The sequence below is a fragment of the Equus przewalskii genome, chromosome 5, assembly GCF_037783145.1.
Source record: "Equus przewalskii isolate Varuska chromosome 5, EquPr2, whole genome shotgun sequence".
In the NCBI taxonomy this organism is placed as follows: domain Eukaryota; kingdom Metazoa; phylum Chordata; class Mammalia; order Perissodactyla; family Equidae; genus Equus; species Equus przewalskii.
The window spans coordinates 46,558,815-46,576,326 of NC_091835.1; the positions used below are offsets into that span (position 1 = coordinate 46,558,815).

Consider the following 17,512-nt stretch of genomic DNA (forward strand, 5'->3'; position numbering starts at 1 on the left):
GTACTTAAATAAGAATATGCTCTGGTTCATTAGATATTCTGATTTATGAAAAAGTAAATTAAATACACCTTGAATTCTAATTCACTCAGTCATCAGCCTAGTAATAATGTCCCAATTTAAATGGTATATTAAGTAGATAAAAATTTATGTGTTTGGTCTTCCTTCTGGATGAAATTCTGGGCTATCAGTAAAAACTCTCTTTGCTCAACTGCCTCCCTTACAACCATCTCACCTGAGATGATGCTCTTTGAAACTACCTCCTTCAAGTCACCTCTGCTTATTTGTACACAATCTCCACTTTCTATAAATCTCCCTCCTTCCTTTGCAATACATATCTTCTGCCAAGCTCTATTTTTTCATGTGCTCTTTTTTCAATGTTTGCAGAATGCATAATAGAGTTTTTATTTTTTTTTCTCAGGACTTTACAAAATGTACTGTTTTATTTGACTGCAATCCTTTTTCCCACTTTACTTCGTCCTGGCATCTGGCCTGCGAGGTGCAGTGTGCAGGTTCTACTCTACTGCAGGGCTCCCAGCTAAGAGGATAAGTTGATTAGAGCCAGGCCTTGTTCCACTTGCCAAGGCATGAACTGGGAAAGCTGGGTCCACCCAGAGGCAGGGACAGCTTTATGCTAATTCACACAAAGATGCATATGGGTGAATTTACTCAAAACTGTCCTGAGCCCTGAAATTCTCTCATTCTGGGAAACTTCTCAGGCCTGGGTACACTGGAATGATTGGTCACTCAGGCAGCACAGGCCGTGTTAGAGAGACCCAAGAGTTCATCTATTCCAGACTTCTGTGAGATTGGAGAGGAAAAAAGTACAGGCTGTTGGAGGGTGAATAACAAAGAATTAGATGAGATCATTTTGAAATATATTTTTTAGCCATTCCCAAAGTTACACCTTAAGTTTTGCACAAATTCCTGTGGTTATATTATTTGAGGTGTTTCCACATACATTTGCTCTTCACAACCACCAGGTGAAGGACATATTTTATTGTCTTCACTTTATAAGTGAAGAAAATCTAGACAGACAAATGTAGTGACTTGCTCAGGCACTTGGAATACCTGGAATTAAGGTGTCCTGGCATGCAGTCCAGTGACATAGACTTCTACTCCAGAAAGTCAGCCACATCATTCAAGGAGACCCATGACCCATCACCGGCCCAACCAATCACTCATGGTTACACCATGGTTACACTCACGATTGCATCATTGATGAAAATGATGTATACCCAGGAGAGCATTTTGAAAACAAAGATTAATTTTGGCAAGAAACCTCTGTTTGTTAAAGAAACATGACTTAGTGGTAATCTGCCTCCACCCACATAGGCGTTCACTAGTATAGACTGTACCAAAACACTTTTAGACATCAACTAGATGACCTATTTGTAAGGATAAACATACAATGTTACAGTTATCTCAATATAGCTTTTTCTGTATTAAAAAAGTGCAAATATTCAAAAATTAATATTTTAAATTTCTCTGGGGATAGGTAGTATGGGACCATATTGTTCCTTCTTATTTTACCTTGAAAAAAATCATTCAATATTGTATATTTGAGACATCAAAAAAATCACACCAGGAATTCTCTCTAGTAAACTAATAAAATTAACTTCAATTGAATAAAAGAGATATTTTTGCCAATTTCAATGAAAACATTCATCTATTAGACTAAAGAACAGATTGCTTCATGTTCTTCTGTAGCATATTAAGAATTAGCCATTTAATCATATCCTTCTCTCAACTGAGATGTAGAAGTAGTTTTTGATTATGTAATATTGCTTTCTATAATGCTTGTTACCATTAGCTCTTATGCTAATACATTCACTCATTTTGTGTGTGTGTTATTTTTGCGTTATTGTTTCCCAACTGATTAGGCCTTGAGAAACTTTTTCTATTCCTGTGCTGGCTGGTGTGTGGTAACATTCATCCTGGGAGTCTGTGACCGACACAACGACAATATCATGCTGACAAAGTCAGGCCACATGTTTCATATTGACTTTGGAAAATTCTTAGGTCATGCAGAAACATTTGGAGGGATAAAAAGGTCAGTATGTAAATAATGTTTATTACAGTAATTAAGCAATGTCCAAGGGTGACATATAACATGTAATGGCATAGAAACCCAGCATATGACTTACTCCCCATTTCTCAAAGCCCCCGAGATAGCATAAACATGATTATATATGTAAGATTGAAGAAAAAAATTTTTTAAATATATTGTTAATGGGAAAAATTAGGTTTCCTCAAATTGTCAGTGGACTAAATTGGCCTTTTCCAATAGGATACTAATTCTGTTCCAGTCTGAATTGTCTGAAGTATAATATTTTTGTTTTCTTATTAAATCTTGAATAGACAATGAGGCCTGAGTTCATGGTCTCAGTACATCTAGTATATTGGCCACAGCAATCACCACCCCTGGTCTACGTGTCATAGAACTAGCGTACTTCCTTACTGACTGAGCCTTAAATCATTGCAAAAATATTTAGTCAGCACCTACCATTCAAGGCTCTGAGAATATACAAGTAAACAAGGAAGATACAAATCCTAATCTCTTTCTAGTAGGGATGACAGACGTTAAACAAGTTAACATACAAAGAAATAATATGAGGAAATGAGGAATTTAATTTCTTATTAGGAAACTGAAGTAGAGAAATGGGCTAGAACTTGACTGAGGCAGGAATGCTATTTTAAAGAGACCCTTGGAAGATGAGACACAGCTGTGTAATGAGTGATAACCTTGTGGAGACCTATGAAAAGAGTATTCCAGGAAGAAAGAACACCAAAAATAACAGTCATGAGCATGGAAGTAAGCATATCACGTTCCAGCAACAACATGAAGGCCTGGGGCCTGGAGGAGGGATGGAGAGGGGTGAGCAGTAGGACATAAGGGCGAAGAGCTTGGTGGGGGCCAGATCAAGCAGGGCACTTAGGACATGGTACAGAGGTTGACTTTTATCTTAAGCTCAGGGGCAGACCTTTTTCAGTGGATTTCAAAACACTCTCTGCTGTCCTATAAAATAATAAGCCCAGTTAGGAGGCTACTGCCATAGTTAAGGCAAGACCTTAATGGTATAGAAGTGGTGAAAACTGACAGATTCAGAAAATATTCTGTAGTCAGAGCCACAGGATCTGCTAATTCATTGGACATTGGCAGTGGTTAATGGCCTGGGGGAGGCAGCCTGAGGGGTAGGAGAAGAAAAGAAAGCATTCAAGGATGACTCTTGGATTTCTGGTCTTAGCAGATAATTATATCATGTACTAAAACGGAAAAGACAAGTGGATAAATAGGTTTTTGTTTTATTTTATTTGAGCTGGCAGCAAGGAAACCAAAAGTCTCAGACTAAAAGTTCCTTACTTTTTAAAAACGATACTTCATATTAAAGTAGAAATGGGATCAGACCATTCAGAAGACTAATCACTCACTTTTAGCTATAAACACCTCATCAATAGAAGAAACAATAATATCTCCTACAATATGACATGATGAGCTTTCACCAGATGGCCATAATCTGGTATTAAAATGCCAATATAAGCTACCTAAAATGGTTTAATTTGTATAAACAAATGTCTCCTATTTTATAAAGGCATACAAGCGGAATTGTTTCACTTTTTCTTATTTTCAGTACATTGCCTTCTATAATGAATAACCTCGGGAAAATTCACCACATATTCGTTCATTCCTTAAATATCTACTCAGGATGGTCTGTGTGCCAAGGACTGTGATAAACCTTGGCGATACAAAAATGAATAATCCACATTTACCACCTCAATGGGGTTTACTCTTCCTTTAGAATACTAGGAAGACAGACACATAAATAATTACTATAAAATATGGTAACAGGTACGGTAAGAGATAGACATGTACAGACCATTAGAGCATCATAGACGAGGGCTATCTACTTTATGAAGGACAAATGTTAATTCACATGTGTGAATGTGTACATAAGTTGCATATGTAACACTTTCTCTCTAGAGTCTATTATTTCCTAGAAATTTAAAGATTAGATTACAATTTTGACATCTTTATTTATTTTGTTGTATTGTCCACTGAGAATTTGGGTTAATCCTTATTCATTTATTCAACGATCATCTATGTTGACCATGAGGATGGTTAAATGGTGAATGAAAATATTCCTGTCCTACAGAAAAAGTTCCACTTAGGAAAGCATAAAAAGCAAAGAGCAAGTTACTAAACATTATGGTAAGTACCTTGGTAGAGATATGCACCAGGATCTCTAGAAAAGATGGAGTCCCATTTGTTTGTTTGTTGATGTTCTAGCAGCTGTTGCTGCTTCTACAGTTTGGCAACTGTAAATCTCTTTTATGCAACCTCTAAGGTACATGACAATGTGCCCAGTATAGAGCCTCACTCATATTAGGTTCTTAACATTGTTTGCTGAGTGAGTCAGGCAATAAACCATTCACAGGTGAGCCCTCAATCATTCAAAAATTATTGATTGGATGAATGAAAATGAAGTTGGCACTATCTTCACTTGAGATTATTGATTATTGACCGCCAGCTAAGGAGGCCAACTGCAGCATTATGATCCATTTGGATTATTGTTTGCAGGATTTTATGTCCACCAGTGGCTATGTAAAGCTCATTGGCAATGTCTTCTTGGATTTCTTTCTTGATATTGATACTTCTGCCCTGAGTTTGTTTAATGATTAAACTGAACTGTGCCTACACATTATTATTCAATGTATCTTTTGAATTGTAGACAACATCCAATTATTTTCCTCCAAGTCTCTTTGGATTGTTTCTGAAGTTCATTCGAATGTTGTTTCATAAAGTAGCTGACTTCTTCCATCCTAGGCCCATTGGTTGTTTATTGGTTACCAGGTAAACAAAAGTCCTCTTATAAATCAGGCCACTCAATCCCCTTAGGATAAATGAACATTCTTATTTACACTACATTTATTAGATTATAGACCTGGTCTTTAGAGAAAAGCCTATCTTCACCTTGCTTCTTCTATACAAATACTAGACATATTCATAAACTCTCCATAAGATACAAAGCCAGGTATGTAAATCACACCCTAGGACTATCCTAATCTCCCATAGTCTAGCAAGGCCATATAATGTTCCACTAATAACCAGTGATGGCCCAGGATCATACTCCTTAATATAAAATGCTACACCCACTGAGAGTAGAGTATCTGTATCCAGACACATGTTTCTCCTATTGTCTACTCCTTAAAAACATGGAAGAGGAAAGCATTTGTATAACTTGTTATGGTTTACAAAGTGTTACTAACATACCTTAATTTTACTTCATAACACAATTGCCTAAATCATTGTTCAACCCCGCATAGAGAGTACAGTTTCCAGTTGTGGATGGGTTATGGGTTGGGAAAAAGAAATCACATAGACACATAAAACCCCTCTCTAAGTTGCACATTTACCCCTCAGTCAAGGATACAGAAGTTAATAAAGGAAATTAGCAGACTAACAGAGCAGAAGTAGATGCAGTGTATCTGGGGGTGTATTTTCCCTTGATCCTTGGTTTCCTTAAAAGAAAGCAGCAATGAGGTGACATTCTCCTTACAAGTAGTATCTTTAGAAAGAAACTGATTCCTTGTTGAACCATTGTATTTTTCTACTCATGCTATAATGGTGATTTCAGAACATCTCAGACTAACCGTCTGCGCAAATCTGTTTAGGAAATGTATACAAACATTTACAAAACTGAATTCAGTTTTCCAGAAATCTGGAAAACCCATCGCCATGCTTAGACCAAATCTGAGGCTCCTGGAAACTTTCTGACTTTGAAGAAAACAAAAAAATGTCACATCTCAGTTATAAATATGGAAGATGTCACATCCTGTATATAAACAATCTTTCCTACTTGATTTTAATTATGACATTAGATAAGAAAGATTGCCATCAGCAGATTAAATCACATGACAGTTCAGCCCCAGGATTACTTAACGGTTCTGGGGAAAATTTGGTTAATGCCTACAATGGAAACAATGAGGACTTTCACTACCTTTCTGAAACCAATTGGTTTTTCTTTTGAAGTATTGCTTAATTATCATCTTCATTTCTTTGTTTTCTCTCACAAAGATTCAAATTAAAGTGGCTCACAAATTATACATCCACAATTTTTCACTCACAGTTCCCCCATAACAATGAATTCTATATAGTAATGTTTTTATTACATAAAAGATGTTATTGCAATAACTCTAAATTTCAACTCGATAGTTTCTCGATAGTGACTTTCTCTTACAGAGGAGGAGAAATTGAAGAAGGCCTTTATTGGGGCTATTCATTGTTCTCCTAACTCGTTGTTTCATGTTTTTGTTTTTTCAGACTGTATTTCCGCAGTCTATATGGTCTTTCACTTTGGTGATGCTGGTCTTTCATGAAGCCTTTCTTGTAGCTTTCTTTCTAGGTAATTTTAGAGGCCATGTGAGCAGTGGTTAAGGTCAGGTACCAGGGAGATAAACTGTATGGGTTTTTTTAATCCTATACTAGCATATTCTAATGATGTAACCTTGAACAAATGGCTTCTCTGTGCCTCAGTTGAATCATCTATAAAATAGGTGTGTTTTGAAAATTAAATTAATTGATATATGTAAAGTGGTTAGAGGAATGCCTAGCACCAAGTGAGGGTTCTATAAATATTTGTTGTAATTAATTTTAATGTAAGTATTCCAAATGAAGTGATAAGAAATGAGACGGCATCTCTAGGTTATTGTTGTTTCCTTTTGTTTAAAGTTATCTGAACATCTTATTTTGATAGTTTTTGAAGTGTGTGTTTTGAAATTCATAAATTGAACTATTAGTCCTGTAATATCTCTGACTTTGGGGCTTGTTGACTGACAGGCCAGATTGCACTGTTTGTCAGATTTGTTTAGATTGTAAGGTATTTCACCAAGTCATTCTTGACTTCTGATATAATTTCAGACATAAGCAGAGGTGTGCCCAACCTGGCTCACACTGGCTTGCAAGAGCCTATTGTGTGTATTCCTTCTCAACTCCACCTTAAATGATATCACACTGGTAGTCTGAATCAGCCACAGTAGGAGTATACACACCATGGAAAATGACAAATGTTGTAAATCAGAGGTTTTTTTGTTTTTAAAGTGAGCTGGTTATTAAATATTTATCACCACATCATAGGACATAAGTTCATTTAAAACACATGAAAAATCTTTCAGAGCTCAGCAAAATAGAATTCAAACTCTGTTCTTTTTCTGTTAAAATATTTGTACCGGGATGATCAAAATATTATATATCTGTCTTCTTACAACATAGTTTATACCCTTTTCAAGTTTTATCCCAATAGATCACCAATCACTTAATATAATTCATCTCAGAATTTTCATCTCAATATTAGTCATAAAAATTTCCTGTATCTATAATCACTTTGATATTATCTTCAATAGTTAATTACCACAGATTTAAAAATTTTTAATGTTTAATTTCTAATTTGAGCATTATAATATTTATATTCTAAATGTTCACAATTTAAAACCATCTTTGAAAAAAACTCCTTTAGCAGATTAAAAGAATAATTTTTGCCTTACTCCAGTCATTCTGGTTTAGTGCAATATTCGTAGTAATGCAAATGCTATATAGATCTTAGTGATCTCCCACATACTTTAATTACTATATTAGTGTTCTTTGAAATTAGATGAGTCTCATCAGTCTATTATTCACATGATTGTGTATTAAGAAACATTGTGGTTCCTTTAACTCAAAGCAGGCCTCAGTATCATCTGAATCTTCTAGAAGAAAAACACACTTTCCAATACCTTTCCAATTGTGAGTGTCTTAAGGACATCTCTGTATCTCAAGCAACTAACTAGTGCCTGACACAGCGGAGACTCAATTTTGGTTGATTGAAGGATCACTACAAAAAATGCCATAAAATTTACTTCTCTTGACCTGAGAAACTACGCTGTTTCTGAAGATAAAATTTTTAAGAACTTGTCATATTCTCTTATCCTAACTGGAAATTTACCAAAGGAGTTTTACTTCATGGTCACTGTACATGGGGGAGTCCAGGGGATGAGACTCAAATTTTGATACACACCAGCTCACAACCTTTAGGATGGCTGTATATACCATATTTACCCCAAGAATTGAAAGCAGGGTCTCAAAGAGATAGTTGTACACTCATGTTCATAACAGCATTACTCACAATAACCAAAATATGGAAGCAACCCGAGTGTCCATCAGCAGATGAATGGATAGACAGAATGTGGTATATACATACAATGGAATATTATTTAGCCTTACAAGGAAGAAAATTCTGACACATGCTACAACATGGATGAACCTTGAGTACATTATGCTAAGTGAAATAAGCCTGTCACTAAAAGACAAATACTGTATGATTCCTCTTATATGAGGTACTTAGAGGAATCAGTATCATTGAGATGGAAAATAAAATGGTGGTGGCCGGGAGCTGGGGGGAGGGAGGATTGGGGAGTCATTGGAGGGAGGAATGGATACAGAGTTTCAGTTTTACAAGATGAAAAGTATTATGGAGATGGATGGCGATGATGGTTTCACAACATTATGAATATGTTTAATACCCCTGAAATGTACACTTAAGAATGGTTAAGGTGGTAAATTTTATGTTATGTGTATTATGCCACAAAGAAATAATTAAAAAAAAATTGATACTCTATAAGTTTCACAAAAGTTTTCACCAGTCGCAAAGCCAGCCCTAGGCAAACGACACGTAGCGTTTGAGAAGTACTTTGGATTTTCAAAGCACTCTCACTTAGACTATTTCAGGAAGTGAAGTTTGTTTTGTCATTCCCATCTTCTCACTATCATTTCTTCCTTTTCGACTTCACCTGATCATTCCACTGTTTTATCACCTGGTTTCTTTTGAGTAGCCTCCTTTATATCACCCCACTCCCGTTATAAGTAAAAAACAATTTCTCAATTTAAAAAAAACACACAACCAAAAAAGACCAACTATGAATTTTCTTTAAAGAGAGACTTGTAGGTTTTCAGCTGAAAAGACTGAGGGATGATTAGGAAAGGAGGAAAAGTTTGTGAGAGAGAGGGAATAAAAGGAAGGAAAGAAGGAGGGAGAGAACAATTTAAACAGTGTAAGGATTCTGTCTTCCAGCACTTAGTGAGCCTACACCCCCTTGTGAACAGAGCATGCTTGAGATGGAAGACCTGAGTGCTGATTTTTAAAGAAAAACTACAAAATGTCTTCTAAATATAAGCCTAGTATAAGAACTTCATCTGATGTCCAACTGAAGAAACAGTACCCGCTCCTGTGGGGGGGGGGGGGGAATCACTTACGGTGTTAAATTTGCTAAGAGATAAAATGTCCATTTCAAGCTTGAAACATAAATTTTAATCATGCATATGGTAATTTTATGGGTGATTTAAATGTTTTCGGAGATAACTTGGACCGTTCTTGATTTTCACCTTCAACCTGATTTTATAATCTAACCCTATTTAAGATGTGATACCACAATCCAGTTTCACCCAAGCATTATAGCATTGATTATCTTTTCCTCATATCCAGACTAACTTCTATTCCAAGCATTCACTGGAATTCCATGCAAAGCATAATTGTACACTTTCCCTTAGACTCAAGCTCAAAGGGGAATTTGGAGGAGCCGACCAGTCTCTTCCTATCCTAATTTGCTATAAATTCACATCTAAAGTATCAGACTTAGGAAAGTTGGACTGATAATTTTGAAGAGGTTACTGTTTTATCTACCCTTTGCAAATAAGAGAGATGGTCTGCCTGAGCCTAAAAGGGACTCCAGAGTCAATATCTAAAGTTATTAAGCAGTTAAAGATCAGGGACTTCCCAGAGTCTAACTTAGGACCCACAGCGCATTTACAAAAGAGGCTAGACTGGGGGGAAAACACATGTTTTACACTGAAGAGATTATTGGTGAAGTTCTCCTTAGTTAATAATTGCCAGAAACTTGGAGATCTCACAGGGTGTTAAATGTTCTTTTTGTAATAGTACGTGCACCCTTATGTTCTCATTATATTGCACATGTGAGGTTTGTTGTGTTGTCTAATTATACAAGGTTCTAGCCTATCCAATGGAGATTCCAAATTTGCCTTCTCAATTAACTCATGAATATTAGACAAGAGACTTGTGTTCTTTCTGTTGAACAGCAAAATGTGCTCTCTGAAATGTAGGTCGTTTGTGATATCAGGAAAAGTGTAGGCTTAAACATTCCCCAATGTACTTTGTAGTCATTTATTTGTATGCTAATATCACCATTCATTATGATGGGAGTCTGCAAATTCTAGCACTCTTTAAAACAATATATTTTAATGTTACTATGATATTTCCTGGGGACAAAATCATTTGAAATTCATGAAATTAATAATAATCATTTCAATAATAAAAATAAAATGTGCCTCATTACTAAGCCTCTCATTTTGGTTCAGTATCTAAACACATATTCAAACATTCTAGTCTCTCAAGCCTGGGACTAAAGCTTGTATACATCCATTTACTGACTTCATCAGTTGCTCAAGTAAATACTAGATGAACTATACTGCAAAAGGAAGAAATATTTATCTCTACAGAGACCAGCAGACAAATTCTACTGTCATGAATCCTTGATAGAGTTCTCTGTCTTTCCATTCCACTCTTTATATCCCCTGACTCCGTCCTCCATCATCAATATTGAAACATGTGGCTCTTCTCCTATTGCTGTGGATTATCACTGGGAGTGGCAGAGACTAAGTGTTCCTTAGTGTGCTGCTGCATCATCCAGCATGGGGGATCAAATTCTAAAGGAAATAGTCAAAATCGCCCTTCAAAACTTCATAAATACTTTGTATACATTTGTTTAATTAATCCTCACAGGAGCCATTTGAGGTAGCTACTGTTATTTTCTCTAATTTATAATCAAGACCTAAGACAGAGAGGAATCTTAGTTGTTATAACTTGCCCAACGTCATAGGCCCTTGGGAAGGTACCACATAGGAGACTGATATTCCCGTTTCTCAATAATCCCAACACACTCTTATTTTTTCTCCAGCATTGGGACAGATGTCTGTTTCTTCAGTTAGTACCAGATGACATAGTTATCTTGCATTTATGGCTGTGATATATATTAAGTTTGTGTCTTTAACAACTGCGATCAAATATGTTGCAAGATAATTACACTGTGAGAGGCATTCAAGAACTAAGACCAAGTGTTGAAATAGCAAGATACTCTCCCGTCTGTGGGCAGTATGGTTGCTCTTTTATGAGTGAAAAGACAGGCACAATTGCTCACTCTCTTTTAATCTTTTTATTACATTTTTAAAAAGAACATCTAACAGGAATTGTTGAGCTAATAGAAGTTAAATGCTCATGGGATGTGACTCTAGTTTTCAGAGTCCACCAGGGTCTGTTTTATTGAACTTAGTATGACCAAAGACCACCATGAACTGTTGGGATGAAGCCCAGAGATATTATCTCGACTGCCAAATTCACATTTGAGGAAGTTGCCTCTGTAAATTATTGTGTCCTTAAACAGTTTATGTGTTCAATACTTTAAAATCAAGCATCATTCATTTTTTAAGTATGTGCATATTAGTTTAAGGAATAATCTGATAAATGAAAGACTGCTCCTTTTAAGGATACAGCACCTTGGCTATGTCAGAGTGCATCCATTACAATTAGCATGCTTAGTCCCATTCTTTAATAACGTATTTTACGATAGGGCGGTCTCCACTGTGAGGGTGATACTGACATTGAGATATTGAGAAGATTTGATATTGAGAAGACTTGATATTAATAAGATTTCAAGAGGAAGTATAACATAAGCATGAAAAGGTTAGATTTAAATTAGTGGGAACAAAGAAGAAAAGGTATAGTAGAGTATTGTGAACAAATATGTGGAGGCAGAAGATAAGCATGTGCCTTAACCTACTCATCTGCTTTCACTGTGCTACACCACAGCTGCCAAGCACTGCAAGAAAGCATCGACACTACAGGGCAAACACTGTCCCAAGTTTCAAATGGGCCAATCTCATGGCCCAGCAACCCCACAGTATTTCTGTAGCCATCTCACTATTTCACTCGCCACAATGACTTGTGCTTTGTCCTCACAAGGTAAACCTCAGATCTCTCCTACCCATTATTCTCCACTCCCCCCTCAACAGATGACCACATCTCCTACTTTATTGAGAAAATAGAAGTAGTCAGAACAGAGCCTGCTTTTATACTCAATATGAAGCTCACAAAATGACATCTGCACATAAACTTTTTCCTTCTTGTTTTAACAGAATATTTGTTTTTCATTTCTAAAGTCAATCCCTCCATCTGTGCTTTGGAGCCATTTCCCTCTCATCTTTTAATGTACATTATACTGTCCATAATTCATTTTTCCTTGCATATTTATTTATCCTCTCCTTCTTAAATAACCCTTTTAAATGTGATCGTCTGTCCAATGCTTAAATAATCTTGCCTCAAACCCCCAGTTTTCATGCCATTTTACTCTTCTTCACAAACTTCCTGAAGGAGTTGTCTAAACTCTTGACTTCCTTTTCCTTACCACCCATTCCACAACAACTTCAATCTGGCTTTGTTCTTCATTACTTGATAAGATCAATAATGACCTTCATAGTGTTAAATCCAATAATATTCATTCCTCATTTTACCTGATTTATCAGTAGATGTCAACAGTATTGACTATTCCTTCCTCAAAATTCTTTGGCTTGCCTTCTGTGATGTTACATCCCCCTCTAGTTTTTCTCCCCTTCTCAGCATCCAATGCAGGATGGTTCCCTTCTACCAAACCACTAACATTAGATCCCCAAGACTCATCTTAGCTCTCTTCTCTTCTCTCTCTACGGTCTCCACCAAACTGATATCAGCTACATCCAAGGGTTCCATCAATATCTATATCCAGATGACTCACACGAATTTTATTTAAACATTTTATCTTGAGATATTTGTAGATTCACACGCAATTGTAAGAAATAATACAAACAGATCCCATGTTCCCTTTACCAGTTTCCCCCAATGGTAACATTTTATAAAATTATAGTGCAATATCATAACCAGGATATTGAAACTGACATGGTCCAGATACAGAACAATTTCATCTCTCCCAGGATTCTTCATGTTGCCCTTTTGTAGGCACAGCCACTTCTTTCTCCCCCGCTTTCCTCCTCCATCCTTATCCCCTGACACCACTAATTTGTTCTCCATTTCTATTTTTGTCATTACAAGAATATTATATAAATGGAATCATACAGTGTATAACTTTTTGAGACTGGCTTTTTTAACACAGTGTAATTCTCTGGAGAGTCATCCAAACCGTTGTGTGTATCAACAATTTGCTCCTTTTACTAACAAATAATACTCCAAAGTATGGATTTACCACAGTTTGTTTAATTATTCACCCATTGAAGGACATATGGGTTATTTCCAGTTTCTAGCTATTACAAATAAAGTTTCTATGAACATTCATGTATGTTTCTGTGTCAATGTAAGTTTTCGTTTCTCTGAGACAGATGCCCAAAAGTATAATTGCTGGATTGTATGGTAGTTGCATGTTGTTGTTGTTTAAGAAACTGCCAAGTGGTTTTCCAGAGTGGCTATACCACTTTACATTTCCACCATCAATGTATGAGTAATCCGGTTTTCTGTATCCTTGCCAGCATTTGGTAGTCATTAACTTTTTATTTTAGCCATTCCGATAGGTGTGTACTGATACCTCTTTGTGATTTTAATTTGCATTTCCCTAATGTCTAGCGATGTTAAAAACATCCTTTCCTGTGCTTATTTACCAACTGCATATACTCTTGCAGAAACATGAAATGTCTCTTCGTATTTTGTGCATTTTCTAATTGTATTTTTCAGGGTTTTTTTACTGCTAAATTTTGAGAATTCTTTATATATTCTAGATACTAGTCCTCTGCTGGCTATATGGTTTGCAAATATTGTCTCCCAGTCTGTAACTTGTTTCATCCTCTTAAAAGCTCTTTGCGTAGCCTAGATCCCAAATGTTTTCTTCTATTTTTTCCTAAAAGTTTTATCGTTTTACATTTTATATATAAGTCTGTAAACCATTTTAAGTTAATTTTTATATTAGGTGTGAGCTTTAGGTCACAGTTTATATTTTTGCCTGTGGATGTCCAATTGTCCTAGTATCATCTGATCAAAAGGCTATATCCTTTCTCCATTGGATTGTTTTTGCATATCTATCAAAAATCAGTTTGGTATATTCGTATGAGTCTATTTCTGTGCTGCCTATTCCATTGATCTAAGTGTCTATCTCTCCACCAATACTCTGCTCCTTGCTGAGTTGTCTCTGACACCACCTAGACAGGAGATTGAGATGCTGCATTATAGCCTGGTGAGAATGGAAGTTTAGGCTCCCCAATTTGGCCTTGGCTAGTGTGGTGAGAGATTGGGGTCACAGTTTTTTCTTCAATATTTGGCTAGAGTAGAATGGTTATTGTCTAAATGTTTTCATCTTGTTAGGCTACCCCTTTCCTGGGCCTTTGGCTAGAGAGACCAAGCTTTTCTTGAAGACTTTTTGTCTGCACTCACTGGCATTTCCAGATTCCTATCTCCTTGAACCCCATGTCTGGAATATATGAGGCAAAAAGAAAACCTAGATAATTCACCACCATGTTGTTTCTTGAGTCCTGAGGTCCTTGGGTAGTCTCTCTTCTTCACTTTGCCTTTCAGAGTCTTTTTATGTTTGTCTTATATATAATTTTTAGGGTTTTTAGTGTACTTAGTGAGAGAGATAAGGAAACATATGCCTACTCAGTCTTCCCAGAAGTGGAAATCTGACTCAAAATTTTACTTCCAGCCCAGATCTTTTCTCTGTGATCTGGAAATAAGTATCAGAATTCCTCATTGTCATCTGCTCTTGTATGTCTCAAAGGCACCTCAAATTTAACTTCTTTGAAGGTGAAACCACTCTGAATGTTGTGCTATAGTCTTCCTGATACACAAGCCAAAAATTTAAAGCTCTTTTTAGCACCTCTTTTCCCTCCTACTCCAAACCATCATGAAGTCTTCTTGATTTTTTCTTCAAAGTATTTTTGTAAGTCTTCCTACGTCTCTATATCTGCATGCCACAATCCTAATCTAAGCTACTCTCATATCTAATCAAAACTTTCTGCAGGGGCCAGCCTGGTGGCATAGTGGTTAAGTTCACATGTTCCACTTCAGTGGGCCCAGTGTTTGCCAGTTTGGGTCCTGGACATGGACCTGCACACTGCTCATCAGGCCATGCTCTCGTGGCATCCCACATAGAGGAACTAGAAGGACTTACAACTAGGATACACAACTATGTACTGGGGCTTTGTGAGGAAAAAAAAGAGGCAGATTGGCAACAGTTGTTAGCTCAGGGCAAATCTTCCTCACACACACAAAGGAAAACCTTCTGCAAAATTCTCTTGTCTTATCTACCCACATATGCCCTCTCTGTTCCAAATTCTTCTCCATATTACAGCTAGGGGGATCTTTTCAAAACACTATTGTTACTATTCAAGAAATTTTTATTGCTTTTAGGATATTGATTTTTTTAACCTCATCTGTAAGCCTTCTCATTATCTATTGTAGATACTCAAAAAATATTTGTTGATAAATAACTATAGTGTTCTAACATTTTGGGTGCATGCCTCCCTAGTCAAATTTAAGTCACCTAATGGGCAGAGACCTATCCTAAATGTACCCTCAGTGTAATGGCAATCTTTAATGCTTAATGATGATGATCTTGGTATTCTAGTGACTTTAGACAAGGAAATTATGTCTACTTGTATAGTTAGAAGGGAAGTATAGTTAAAAGGGAAGCTTATGCGTAAGTACTAACAAACAGAAAATTATTAATTATCCTGCTATTTTCCATATCAAGTGAATTTGTCTCCTTAATAATTAGTGTCTGTTTATAATAGAAATGTTCTTAAATTTCCCAAGTACGTATATACATTTTTGAACTACTACTCACTTCGCACCTATATTGGAAATCTATAAAATAGTCTCAGCATTTTTATGGAATAATAATTTCAGGGAAAGATTGATCATAAGTTAATAAAAAGATTAACTCTGACAACAAAATGACAAAATCATAACAAGTAAGTTTGTTCACATGGCCTTCTCACATAATTGTTAAATTATCACAAGCTCTTCACTGTGTGAGCTATGTTTATTGCCTGTTGCATTCATTGCATATAACAGAATACCATCAAAATATTGTTTGAGACATTAAGAATATATAAAGGCAAGATAAAATACATCCTCTCTCCCTGGAAATCACACAGATAATTTGGGAGGAAAAAAATCATAAGACTGCATGAGACTATAAAGAATAAAAAATATTGGCTGTAGGGCTAAGTAAAAAGGTAAAGCAAAATAAGAGAAGTTGGCAAGGGATAGGTTAATTAGAGAAGATTTCTCTTTTTTTAAAGACCCAACAATTTTTTTTTGCTGGGAAAGATTTGCCCTGAGCTAACATCTGTTACAAATCTTCCTTTCTCTTTTTTTTTCCTCCCTAAAGCCCCAGTACAAAGTTGTATATTCTAGTCATAAGTCTTTCTAGTTCTTCTGTGTGAGTCTCTGCCACAGCATGGCTACTGACAGATGAGTGGTGTGGTTCCACGACTGGGCAGTGAGCCTGGGCCACTGAAGCAAAGCACACTGAACTTTAAACACTAGACCAACAGGGCTGGCTTGAGAAGACTTCTCACAAGAAAAATTTTTGATCTTGATCTCTTAGTCAGTATTAGGGCATCGGGTAAAAGAGAGAGAGAGAGAGAGAACATGACCAGAAGTGGGAAATAATACAAGTTAAAGGTACAGGTAGAACTTAGGCAAGTAATGGTAAAACTACTAATATGGGGGAGGGGGGTGGGTAAGATAGTCACAACTAGAATTTCTGGTGTATTTGTACAGCTATAAATGAGAGATTTTCAACATATGATTCAAAATGCAGTAACAAGATAGACTCTAAGAGGCAAAATAGTTTCCAGTCTTCTCTCTTGCCACAACCAATTTATATCTCAGATTTGCAAGTATTGCTTAAACTTCAGGCATAGGCTCCAATACATTAATTCTCCGGCCTTGGATTAGGCTTGCATTTGAGTGGACTGATAAACCACATCCCAGCTATGACTCCTATAATGTGTAGGGATGACACAGGATTCTATTTCACATGTGAGACTTCCTTCCATTTATAGAAAAATTTTAGTCTTATTCTAAGTGTTTTAAAATTGCTCAGAAGTAAGCCATGCAAATTACGTGGAAAAGATGTAGAATTTTTTATTGTTGGGCCCACTGAAAATTTAGACCATGATAATATTTAAACACAGCTAAAATTGGGTTCGTCAATATTATTAGTTTGTATTGTTTCTAATTTAGATATGTTTCTTTTGTGTATTTGACTTTCTGCCATGGTATTTCTTCATCTAATCTATAATGGTGGTTTCCATGGAAGAAGGAAATGTGTTATCATGTGACCTTGAGCATAACTACAAAAAATTTCCAAGAGAAATCACTCTATTGAAAAGAAAAGCCTATCTATTGCATTAGAAAATTTCAGG

At 36.2% G+C, this 17,512-nt stretch overlaps 1 protein-coding gene across 26 annotated transcripts in view; it reads left to right on the forward strand.

Annotated features, from left to right (window-relative positions):
- PIK3C2G (phosphatidylinositol-4-phosphate 3-kinase catalytic subunit type 2 gamma) overlaps positions 1-17,512 on the forward strand; it is a 510,504-nt gene that overhangs the window by 401,276 nt on the left and 91,716 nt on the right. For 21 of the 26 annotated variants that reach the window (XR_011540000.1, XM_070619233.1, XM_070619226.1 and 18 more), the window contains one exon: positions 1,881-2,050. The exons of the other annotated variants lie outside the window; for them this stretch is intronic. Coding sequence is in view for 20 of the 21 variants with exons in the window: in XM_070619233.1 (XP_070475334.1) it covers positions 1,881-2,050 (170 nt within the window). In the remaining variant the exon portion in view is untranslated. The remainder of the gene's footprint in view (positions 1-1,880; positions 2,051-17,512) is intronic. 26 annotated transcript variants of the gene reach the window in all.